The sequence below is a fragment of the Trichomycterus rosablanca genome, chromosome 6, assembly GCF_030014385.1.
Source record: "Trichomycterus rosablanca isolate fTriRos1 chromosome 6, fTriRos1.hap1, whole genome shotgun sequence".
Lineage (NCBI taxonomy): Eukaryota > Metazoa > Chordata > Actinopteri > Siluriformes > Trichomycteridae > Trichomycterus > Trichomycterus rosablanca.
The window spans coordinates 34,577,894-34,590,766 of record NC_085993.1 but is presented as its reverse complement, the minus strand read 5'-3'; the positions used below and the strand labels follow the sequence as shown (position 1 = coordinate 34,590,766).

The 12,873-nt window shown below is 38.0% G+C and overlaps 2 protein-coding genes across 5 annotated transcripts in view; one reads left to right on the top strand and one right to left on the bottom strand.

Annotated features, from left to right (window-relative positions):
- nudt15 (nudix (nucleoside diphosphate linked moiety X)-type motif 15) overlaps nt 1-12,873 on the bottom strand; it is a 426,914-nt gene that overhangs the window by 73,938 nt on the left and 340,103 nt on the right. The window lies entirely within an intron of this gene.
- atp7b (ATPase copper transporting beta) overlaps nt 3,959-12,873 on the top strand; it is a 39,452-nt gene continuing 30,537 nt past the window's right edge. For 3 of the 4 annotated variants that reach the window (XM_062997734.1, XM_062997733.1, XM_062997735.1), the window contains exons 1-4: nt 3,959-4,230; nt 7,974-9,063; nt 12,027-12,266; nt 12,369-12,532. In XM_062997734.1, the coding sequence (XP_062853804.1) occupies nt 4,051-4,230; nt 7,974-9,063; nt 12,027-12,266; nt 12,369-12,532 (1,674 nt within the window). In that variant the 5' untranslated portion in view covers nt 3,959-4,050. The remainder of the gene's footprint in view (nt 4,231-7,973; nt 9,064-12,026; nt 12,267-12,368; nt 12,533-12,873) is intronic. The other variant, XM_062997732.1, reaches the window with a different exon arrangement.

Below are 12,873 nucleotides of genomic sequence, written 5' to 3'. Positions count from 1 at the left end.
TTTCTCTACATACTTTTTTTAGCCTGCTTTCACCCTGTTCTTCAATGGTCAGGACCCCCACAGGACCACTACAGAGCAGGTATATTTTGGGTGGTGGATGATTCTCAGCACTGCAGTGACAATGACATGGTGGTGGTGTGTTAGTGTGTGTTGTGCTGGTATGAGTGGATCAGACACCGCAGCACTGCTGAAGTTTTTAGATACTATGTCCACTCACTGTCCACTCTATTAGACACTCCTACCTAGTTGGTCCACCTTGTAGATGTAAAGTCAGAGATGATCGCTCATCTACTGGTGCTGTTTGAGTTGGTCATCTTCTAGATCTTCATCAGTGGTCACAGGATGCTGCCCACGGGGCACTGTTGGATGGATATGTTTTTGGTTAGTGGACTATTCTCAGCCCAGCAGTGACAGTGAAGTGTTTAAAAACTCCAGCTGCGCATCTGTGTCTTATCCACTCATACCAGCACAACACACACTAACACACCACCACCATGTCATTGTCACTGCAGTGCTGATAATGATCCACCACCTAAATAATACCTACTCTGTAGTGGTCCTGTGGGAGACCTGACCACTGAAGAACAGGGTGAAAGCAGGCTAAAAAAGTATGTAGAGAAACAGATGGACTACAGTCAGTAATTGTAGAACTACAAAGTGATCCTATATGGTCAGTGGAGCTGATAAAATGGACAGTGAGTGTAGAAACAAGGAGGTGGTTTTAATGTTATGGTTGATCGATGTATAAGCTTCCAACAATTAGCTTGTTGGAAATCCCATTTCAAAACCATGGACTTAATATGGATTTGCTGCTTTTGTGGCAATAATGGCATTTGGGAAAGCTTTACACAACATTTTGAAATGTGTGAAAACTCAGCAAAAAGATTAATTGTGAGGTCAGGCACTAATACATTCCAAAGATGCCTAATGGGGGATAAGGTTACGGTCCTTTACAGCATACATTGTACATTCATTACCTTTACCAGAGTTAGCCTTTTTAGCCTTGTAGCTCCAGTGCAAATTATAGATAAAATATTATACTTTATATATTATTAAACATTTAAACATAGTTTAATTTATTTTTAAACAGGTTTTGGGCCAACAGTATACACCCAGAAAGTGTCTCTTTCTATCAGCTGTCTGATCTACACCAATGTACATGCCTAAAAGTATGAACAGACAACCTTTTGAACGACTGTATTCATCAGGTGCATAAAAGCGAACTACTGTATAGAATGATAGTACTATTAAAACATGTTCTCTGGAGGGATATAATAAGCTTCATCTAGTAATCTGACAGATGAATATGTATTTGGTGGGTAATGGGAGAACACTGTTTCATATGCATGTACCTTTGGTGGAGCATGTATTACAGGCTGGGTCAGTTTTTTTTGCTTTGTGCTAAGCCCTTTAGTTCCCATTGTATGGGAATCTAAATGACATGGCATACAATGTTATTTTAGATAACTCATTCATTCATTCATTGTCTGTTTTACCGCTGCTTTATCATGGTTTATATTTAGTATTAACTTTACTCAAGTAAATGAGTGGTTGAATACTTGTTTACACTGTATGTTTTTGCCATGCCAGGAAATGTTTAGTCATTGTGATCGATTGTTTAAATCTTATGCAATCAGCAGCAGGTAAATTATCTACAGAAAATGTGACGATGGTTTGACAGCTGGTGCCGTGCGCAAACACTAACAGGTAATGTGGTGTTCAAAAGCTGCTCTCACCTGGTTTATCATCAAACCTGTCTTGTGTTTTATTGTGGTGCATTCTAGCAGACAGTGTGCTCTAGATTTACCAGATATGAGAGTGTGTGAATGTACGGTATGTTGCACTTGACCTAATGTCTGGGTTTATTCATGCATTGCGCACAGTATTATTATGTGTCACTGAATCCAATGGGTGAAGACCCTGACCAGGATAAAAAAGTTAGTACAAATAAATTAATGAGTATTGTGAGAGCTGGTGCCGGGCACAATTACTAAGAGCTATGTTGGTTTTAGATCTTTTGTAAATTGCCTGTATTTATTTGATTTGTTTCTATAGTTGCATTTTATCACATAATAAGTGCTGCTGAGTTTCAAGGACCCGGGGACCAGGGGTTCAAAACTCACCCCCAGTCAAAGTCTGTGGGGAGTTTTACATGTCCAATCTTTGTCTGAATGGGAAATCTCTCAGGTTCTCAGGTTCTCAGGTTTCTTCCCACATTTTTCAAAAAGTCCAGGCTGTCTTCCTTTTTGTTGTTCACAATCCCACCTTGTAGTCACTTTATATACTGTTATATACTGTTTTTCTCATATGTAAACATGACTGTGTTATATGGCCCACATTTTTTATCTTTTCTTACTGCTGTTTAGTATTTTTTGGGAATCTGTTCACCTCCCAAAAACATTCAAGAGGACTGCATTTAAATGCCAATCAATACGTTTGGGTAAAAGTTTACAAAGATAAAAATTTACAAAGATAAAAGTAAACATATGTAAATTTTAATCAGTTTAATAAATTAATGAGTATGTACATTTACCAACCAACCCTCGCATGTGATAAATCAGTAAATAAAAATGACCATGTCTTTTAATAAAACCAACTAACAATTAAACCAGTATAGCCTAGGGGTTTAAGGTGCTGGACTAGTAATTGAAAGGTCGCTGTTTCAAGCCCCACCACTGCCGTTGGGCCCTTGAGCAAGACCTTCAATTCTCAATTGCTCAGACAATGTACTATTACAGTAATGTAAGTCGCTTTGGATAAATGCATCTGCTAAATGCCAAGAATGTAAATCAAATGTTTCACTGTGTATTTTATTGGCTTTTAAGAACCTCATACAGCAAAATTAAACTGTTTTATTTATTCATTTTCACTTATTGTTTTCATGGCAAATACATGTCTCCTCTGAGTACTTTGGTTTTTATCCACCTCCCAACATACAAAAGGTGTACTGGTCACTCAAAATTGTCTTAAGTAGGTGAATATAATTTATCCATCATTTGTCAAAAGAGCAGTTGAGAGGTGGGCACTGTGGATTGACAAGAAAGCCTGGCTCAAAGTTAATGTTACAATTATTCCCATGATGATTAATGGGGTTAGGGTCAGGACATTGTATTCTCTCCACACTTACCATGTCATTCAATTTATTTAATTTCAGATTAACAATGAACAGCCGCTTTGTTCAGAGGTCGACTTGAGCGGTGCAGTAAAACATCATCAAAGTGTGAATATGAGACGAAACTGCATTTGTGTGAAATAACCATCTCTCTGAAAATTCACCAAATTCACTCTGAAAGCGTCCACATGTATCTGTGTTTAGCTGGATTTTCGTCCTGTTTACTTTTAAACTTGTGTTACAGCTTGGGGTTCTGAGAAATTGTAAGAATCAGCTTTTTATTTCAGTGTTTTATATTATATTTGTGTTATTTTAGGTGTATAAGTGTCAAAAACAACCCCATTATTTTACATAAGCCTAAAATATATGCAGTTCCATGTTTTTATGGACCTTAGTCTTGCTGGAATAGGTAAGGGTCTTTCTGAACAATGCTGGAAACATTAAAACATTCCCACCATCAGATTTATTTCAACTTTGTCTTAGAAAATGTAGTCAATGTGGAGAAAAGGAAAAATTCTAATTTCACAGATGCAACTACTCGGAACAACTGTGCCAACTAATCCCGTTCAAGTTCTCCCCCAACCAAACGGCCACAGTAATGAAGTGGAGAATTGTTTTAAGTTTACTGTATGTTCTTTTTTACATATAGTTCTAACAGCTTGTAAAATGTTTACGTTTGACAGAAAAGAGAAACATTATAGAGTTGTTTTTCTACTTTGAAGTGAGCAAATTCTAAAGCACGTGAACGCTGCACACGCCCTGGTGCAAGAACTCTGACGTCACTCTGATAACTTTGATACCAAGCGCAAAAGCTCAGTCAGTTTAAATCCGTGCTGATCCGCCTCATTACGCTGATATACAGCGTTGTGTCCGAGTCTACAAGAGACTGTGTCCAGCCTGATCTCAGAGACAGAGAGACAGCACTTATAAAGGACATCATGAGTAAGTTGGGCTCGCTGAGTCAGTTGAGTAAGCGCGGTAAGAATACATGTAACGGTGCTGCAGCGGTGGAGCAGGTGTGCATGGTGGAGTGCACATCTGCCTGTTCCTACAGTACTTCCACTCCATGCATCTGTACACCACCACCACCACGTAAGGATGGACTGCAGAAGGTTAAGGTTAGTGCCTTAAAGATAAAAGAAAATCAATAGATACATCTAAGTACAGTCAGCTTAGATTTTCTGACACTTGACTATTAAAATATGTTGTGGTTAATTAGATCAGTCTGATACAAAAACATTAAAAGAAGTCTATCCTGTAATTAAAGTAAATTAATATGTTTATTTGACGAATTTAGAAACCAATACCAATAATACAGCTGAAGTCCTAAGTTTAAGAACATGTTTGTTATGGTGGTCTGTTAATGTCAATAATTTCTCCAACTGTTCTTTTTCTCTAACTACATGATTTGAACATATACAGTGGTACCTTGTAACTCAACGTCCCCTAAACTCAAAATCTTTGAAACTCAGCGCCCCTTTGTCGAGAAATTTGTACCCTTCAACTCAACGTTTCCCTTAAACTCAACGTGTTTATTAATTACAGATTAACAATGAACAGTCGCTTTGTTCAGCGCTCGGCTTGAGCGGTGCAGTAAAACGTCATCAAAGTGTGAATATGAGATGAATCTGCATTTGTGTGGAATAACCATCAAATTCACTCTGAAAGCTCCACATGTATCTGTGTTTATCTGGATTTTCCTCCTATTTCACTTTTAAACTTGTGTTACAGCTCGGGGTTCTGAGAAATTGTAAGAATCAGCTTTTTATTTCAGTGTTTTTATATTATATTTGTGTTATTTTCAGTGTTTAAGTGTCAAAAACAATCCCATTATTTTACATAAGCCTAAAATATATGCAGTTCCACGGGACCATGGAACGCATTAACAGGTTTCACATACATCCTTATAGGAAAAAATTCCTTGAAACTCAATGTCTTGTAAACTCAACGCCACTCCCAAAACCAATTGACATTGAGTTTCGAGGTACCACTGTACTTGTTTGGTGTAAAAAGTTCTATATTGTCTTTTAACTTTGTGCTATGACCTTGTAAGTTCTTATTAGTTATTTATCGTTATGATTAACTGGTGACTTTTCTGTGTTCATATAAACACTAGATAGATGGACTTCACCCATTAGATTTGTTTGTACAGTTTCACTGGAAAACACTACAATCTGTACAGATCTCAGAAACTGAATAATAGATTTTCACAAATTTGGAACCATTTGTATGCAATTTAGGTCCCACATTAATCTGTAGGAACAATTGTCTATGCATACAAAGTACTTATTAGGCTGCAGAGAAACTTTAAACTGTCATATTCTGAAGAATATTTAAATAATTAGGACCACCAGATTACAGGCTTGCCAAAAATTTAAAGCCGCTGGAAATAAAGGTATCATTGTCCACCTTTAAGCAAGGCTTAAAGGCTGGCGTACAAAAAAAATGATCTCAACTGGCTCAAAGTGAAACTGATGTTTACTGCTAATCACACAGACAAAGTGAAAGGTAAAACATGAGGGCACATTTGGACATTCATTCTGAAAAAAGGGCACTAATTTTCTGTTTACGAAACATGTTATTTGTTTGCTAAAGGAAGTGAATTTCTCTTTTTACCTACTGCATTTCTTTACTTTCTTTAGTATAGCCTTTATAGAGTTTTAGTTAACAAATGATACCTTTCTCAGTGATTCTTGGCAGCAGTATAATCTGCTCTTTGATTTACTCTGTGCTGGGGGACTTTAGCCTTAAATACCCCAGTGTGTGATTAGCCTGTGCTTATGCATTTGGCTGCAGTTCATTGCAAGGTCACAAAGTTTAGTTCATTCAGTTCAGTGGACTCCCATTATGAACGTCTTAAGACTACGAAATGTTTCCTCAGAAGTGCACTGAAATTTGCTTCAGTCAGAAACAAATTTTGCAAATCACAGAGCCATTATTATTCATCAGAACAGCTGGAAGTTTTCAGCTGTTCTTTAAACTAATTGACAGGTAGTAAATGTAGTTCACGGTTTCAACACAACTTTTACAACACATTCCAAGTATAAGAACAAGCCTATTAAATTTCCCACTTTTCTTTCTCGTTTTTTTTTTTTCAACCGCGCTGTTGTTGTGCATAAAGCTGCATTAATCTTATCTTAATAAAGAATATATAATGGTTAATACAATTGACTTGACAGCACCTAATAATAATAATGTTAAATTAGTTATAATGGGGATGAAACATTAGAATGTTGAATGTCTCTACAGTAAATAAAGTAAATAAATGCTTTTACCTCAAGTTTTCTTTGTGTGATATTACGTTATATTTAAGAATCTCAAATCTTTTAATCTGACAAATATGCAGTAACAAAAGTAAACTGACAGGAACAATTACTATTCTACAACATTGTGTCTCCCCGTGTCTGCGTGGGTTTACTCCGGGTGCTCCGGTTTCCTCCCACAGTCCAAAGACATGCAAGTGAGGTGAATTGGCGATACAAAATTGTCCATGACTGTGTTTGATATAACCTTGAGAAGTGATGAATCTTGTGTAACGAGTAACTACCGTGTGTCTGTCATGAATGTAACCAAAGAGTGTAAAACATGACGTTAAAATCCTAATAAACAAACAAACAAACAACATTGTGTAAAATGTAAAATCATCAAATAGAAATTCAACCAGTACAGTTAATTATTTATTTCAAATGACATATAGTTTAATAATTACAAAAGTAATTTATTTAAAATTTTTTATAACTAGGGGTAATCATGTTATACAAAGTGTTTAGTAACTACAGTAAAATCATGGAAAAATGTCAATAAATTGCCAAATGGAAACCTGACCATGAGTCTGTTGAACGTCTCATTGCAAAACTATGAGCATTATTATTATTAGTTGCCCCCCACTGTGTGGCTATAACAGCCTCATTTTTTCTGGAAGGACTTTCCACTGGATCTGGAAGTGTGTGTGGTAATTTGTGCCACTTTAGGCAAAAATAAGATTTAGAGCAGCGCTTCCCAACCTTTTTTGCACCACGGACCGGTTTCATATAAGATATAATTTCACGGACCGGCGGGGGCGGGAGGATTTAAAATAGAAGAACTATAAAATGGAAAATCGAGATGCTGCTCCTACCTAGTGGTGATTAGAGACACTAACACCCCAAGAGTATTGGAAATTTAATTACTCTCAGCGATTTCTAATTATTTATTCTTTCTGTGTGGCCCGGTAATAATGACCTACGGACTGGTGCCAGTCATCAGCCCGGTGGTTAGGGACCACTGATTTAGAGGATTTGTGAGGTCAGGCTCTAATGTTAGATAACAAGGCCTAGCTCACAATTCATCCCAAGTGTGGGTATGTGTTTATTGGCGATTAGGTCAGAGCTCTGGTGACATGTGCTCCTGCAGCAAACTCATCAAACCATGTTAAGACACACTTTGCTTTCTTTACATGGGTACAGTCATGTCGAAACAGTCATGGTATATCAATATATGCACTGTAACTGATTTACAAAAAATTATATAATTATTAGTTTTCTCGGTTATAATTTAAATTATTAAAATGCATAATGGTTTTCTATTTTCACTTGAATTATCCTGAGAATAAAATAGAGGTGCAGAATTTGGCATAACACTGTTGTTTGCTATACCTGCTATAGTAAACTGGTAAATAGACACTAAGGAGATTTTAGCTTTTAACACAAAACCTGCTCCCTCAAAATGCCTCGATGTTTTTACATCCACAGCTCAATTCTAAATTCATTTTTGTCTGACATCTGTTGAAAATGAACTAAACCCAACAGCATTAATTATGTAGATATATCTGTTGGACATCATTCCTATTGATAACATCTCTAATTGTAAGTATTTTTTTTAGGAAAGTGGAGGTCCTCTGGAGCCATTGGCCTTCGATAATTTTGCCTATGAAGCAGGGAGTCTTAGTGAACTTGGACCCAGTGCAAGCCATCTAAATCGGATAAATCTACTTCTCACAGGTCTTTCCTCACCAGAAAGAGCTCAGACCCTACATTCACGACTTTCTGTACTCAGAGGAATAGCAAATTTGTTTATTTCCTTATCTGGTTGCCAAGCCTGGATAGACTATTATCCATCTACAGTCACGACGCAAGAGATCCTACAGGAGATCAAGGAAATGGGATTTGAAGTGACAGAAGTTTCTAATGTGTCCCCTTTTAATGGACCAACATTGATTGAGAGTGTGGTGAGGATCAGGATAGAGGGGATGAGCTGTCACTCATGCGTATGCTCTATTGAGGATCGGATTGGAGTGCTGCCAGGGGTCAAAGGTATTAAAGTGTCTTTAAGTGAGAGAGAAGCTGTGATATGGTACAATGCAAAGAATGTGAAGCCTGAGGATCTGAGGGAGCACATCGAAGACATGGGTTTTCAGGCATTTTTAGAGGACTCAACTTTACAGCAGATACCACAAGCTGAATGGGTCGAGGCGAGGTTAAGAGTGGAAGGCATGCGTAATGCGTCTTGTGTAAAAAATATTACTCAAAGTTTATCTGCTATTCTAGGAGTCAAGAATGTGCTTGTTTCTTTGGATTGCAAAAGCGTGGATTTCAAATATGACACTGCTCTGGTCAACTTGGCCACAATCAAGGATCTGTTGGAGAAACTTCCTCCTGGGAATTTGAGAGTTTGTCTTCCAAGTGAGAATTCACAACTGAGAACTAATGATTTGATTAACTTTCAAGAGACTGGGTCACATTCCTCAGACAATAATTTTCTTCAGAAATTAAGAGTTGAAATAAAAGGAATGACATGCAACTCTTGTGTACAGTCCATAGAAGGATTGATATCCAAACGAGATGGAGTGCATGCTATAACAGTTTATCTGAAGGAACAAGAGGGAATAATTACATTTGACCCCAGCCTTACCTGTCCTGCAGACCTCAGGAAGGCTATTGAAGATATGGGCTTTGAAGCACACCTGGGGCAAGGTAGAGTATACACACTTATTTCTTAGACCCAACAAGACTAATGCATGGTGCAGTTTCAGTTACTTACTTAACATCACAGATGATATGACAAAAATATGTCATTGAATCTGATCAGGGCGGCACGGTGGCTCAATGGGTAGCACTGTTGCCTCACAGCAAGAGGGTGGGGGTGGTCCTTTCAGTGTGGAGTTTGCATGTTCTCCCTGTGTCTGTGTGGGTTTCCTCTGGGAGCTCTGATCAGGGTAGATCAGTAATAAAATGATTTATTACATTTTTCCTCCCACAGTCCAAAAACATGCAGTCAGATTAATTGGAGTCACTGAATTGCCCTATAGGTGAATGGGTGTGTGTGTCTGCCCTGCGATGGACTGGTGCCCCGTCCAGGGTGTTACTGTGTGCCTTGCGCCCATTGAAAAGCTGGGATAGGCTCCAGCACCCCCCGCGACCCTGACTGGATAAGTGGTTAAGAAAGTGAGTGAGTGACTGAGTGAATCTGATCAGGAAACTCATCATATCCAATCTGATATAAATATAGTGCTTAACATATTTGTACAGTACTTTGACTTATTTAAACTGTGTTTTTTGTGTGTGGAGCTGCCTAAAAGTCTGTAGCCTAGTGGTTAAGGTACTGGACTATTAATCAGAAGGTTGCTGGTTCAAGCCCCACCACTGCTAGGTTGCTGCTGTTTGGCCCTTGAGCAAGGCCCTTAATCCTCAATTACTTAGACTGTATACTGTAACTGTAATGCAAGTCGCGTTGGATAAAGGTGTCTGCTAAATGCAGAAAATGTAAGTGTAAGTCTGGACAAGATAAAAATCATAAAGAATAACTTCCCTGTAGCTTTCAAAGTGCATTGACTGGTTCTATGTCCAGGCACTTTAATCTCTTTCAATAATAATAATGTTGTTCAGCTGGGGCTTAAATTGACATGAAAATCAAAAAATGTTTGCATAAAACAGGGTTTACTGCAGATAATTCACTAATGTATTTTTAGTCAGGAAAAAATCAAGATCTTTGCAGATCTGTGAACAAACATCCAGCTCATCTGATTTATTACATTTATCTGCACTAGACAATTAGGTCATGAGATTAGGCATTTTTGTGGTTATGGCTGGAATAATTAAAATGGCCCTATATGAGTCTGGCCTAGTCGTGGCAGCCTTTAAAAGGGATACAAAGTGCAAGGAATACGAATGAGTGTCCAATAGGATTATAGAAATCTTTCCTTGTCCATTCCTTTCATTTTTACTTTCCCTTTCTTTATATTGTTCTTAATAGCACCCAGTAAATCTGAAACACTGGCAATGGTTAAACATATGGTTTGGCCAATTAATACTATCCTACACTGATCAGCCATAACATTAAAACCACCTCCTTGTTTCTACACTCACTGTCCATTTTATCAGCTCCACTTACCATATAGGAGCACTGTAGTTCTACAATTACTGACTGTAGTCCATCTGTTTCTCTACATGCTTTTTTGACCTGCTTTTACTCTGTCAAGGACCACCGAACCACCACAGAGCAGGTATTATTTAGGTGGTGGATTATTCTCAGCACTGCAGTGACTGACATGGTGGTGGTGTGTTAGTGTGTGTTGTGCTGGTATGAGTGGATCAGACACAGCAGCACTGCTGGAGTTTTTAAATACTGTGTCCACTCACTGTCCACTCTATTACACACTCCTTCCTAGTTGGTCCACCTTGTAGATGTAAAGTCAGAGACGATCGCTCATCATCGCTTTGTCATTTTCTAGACCTTTATCAGTGGTCCCAGGCTGGCTGGATGGTCCCTGTTGGCTGGATATATTTGGTTGGTGGACTATTCTCAGTCCAGCAGGGAGAGTGAGGTGTTTAAAAACTCCATCAGCATTGCTGTGTCTTATCCATTCATACCAGCACAACACACACTAACACACCACCACCATGTCACTGCAGTGCTGATAATACCTGCCAAATAATACCTGCTCTGTGGTGGTCCTGGGAGAGTCCTGACCATTGAAGAACAGCATGAAATGGGGCTAAAAAAGCATGCAGGGAAACTGATAGACTACAAATGGAGCTGATAAAATGGACAGTGTGAGTAGAAACAAAGAGGTGGTTTTAATGTTATGGCTGATCGTTGTATATTTATGAGCACTGGTGGCACTGTTGGGTCACTCTTGAAATTTAATAAGCAATGCTTTAGTAGGGCTGGGCGATATGACTAAAAAACTCAAATATCTCAATATGCTTTTGAGCAGGTACGATATGATATGATATAATGTAAACTTAACAAGATACAATGTACAATTTTAGCTTATTTTGTTTATAAGTTGTTCCATTAGGGATATAATCTACTTTTTTGTAAATGTTTTCCTTCATGTTTCCAGATTATTTCCAGAATATATATATATCCATATCCAACAGATAATTTATTCTCTTGGCCTTCGCGGTAAAAAGCTGAAACTTGTAATTCAGTGTTGTGTAATGAGTAATATCAAATATATCGATATTTGCGATATACTGCCCAGCCCTATGGTTTAGATGATTATAATGAGGGTTGTGGAAATTGTAACCTTTAATAACTGATCTAGTGGGTTAAGACCTTTACTCTTAACCGTTTGATCAGTGGTCCAGTATCTTAACCACCAAGCCACCGCATGTCTGGGGACCTAGGTTTGATCCTCCCAATTTTTCAGTGTCTGTGAGGAGACGTCATTTTCCCCCTGCTTGGGTACTCTTCCACCTCCCCAAAACATGCAAAATGTGTATTGACTGCTTTAAATTGCAGCTAGGTATAAATGAGTGTCAAATGTTTGAGTATGTAGTGCGATGCTGACCTGTCCACGTTATATTCTTCCTCTGAGGAAGATCCACTTTTATTGGATTAACTGGTCAATGAATAAATAAATAAATAAATAGAATACTTTTTTCACGTTAGCACGTGTTACAGCTTTAACTTATATTAATCTCTTTTAAAGATTCTGTTCTCAGTGAAGTCTTACCCAGCCAGCCACATGAAAACACATCCTCTCACTTCAAGAACACAAATCTACCTCCAGTCATGCCCCAGAGCCCCAAATCTCTGGCAGCTTCGAAAAATCCAGCAAGAACTGTAGCTTTTAAAGATGAGAAGACAGAAAAATGCTTCATTCAGGTAACAGGGATGACTTGCGCTTCATGTGTAGCCAACATTGAGAGGAACCTGCTCAAACATAAAGGTGTGTTTACAGGGTATGATTGTTAATACATTATTTAAAACCTATTTGCTCTTGGTGTTAAATGTTTATTTGTATTTATTAATTGCATATTTGTGTGTGTAGGGATTAAATCAGTCCTGGTTGCCCTTATGGCGGGTAAGGCTGAGATCAAGTATGATCCAGAGTGTATGGATCCATTTAAGATAATGAGACTCATCTCAGATCTGGGCTTTGGAGCTTCTCAAATAGATGAGGCTGCGGTTAAAGATGGTGTTCTTGACCTTTCTGTAAGTCAGCATTGTTATGATGTTACTAATGTCATGCTTTGCCTTTTATTACGTTCAAGTTAAGGATTAAGGATTTTTTTCTGTAACTAAGTGATTAAAACATACTTCTTTGTCCAAAAGATAAAAATCATAGTTTGAGGGTTTTACCTACTATTTTTGTTTATTTATGTACCTGCTGTACAAATTTAATCTAATGATACAGTGCAGTCAGAGCTTAATCTCCAGGGGAAAATGCACATTTATTTGTACTGCATTGTTCAAAGTACATCAATTAGATATACTATAAAGTACAATAGTGTGGCCGCTCAGGTGAGGCTGAGCAACAACATGAACAATGACTG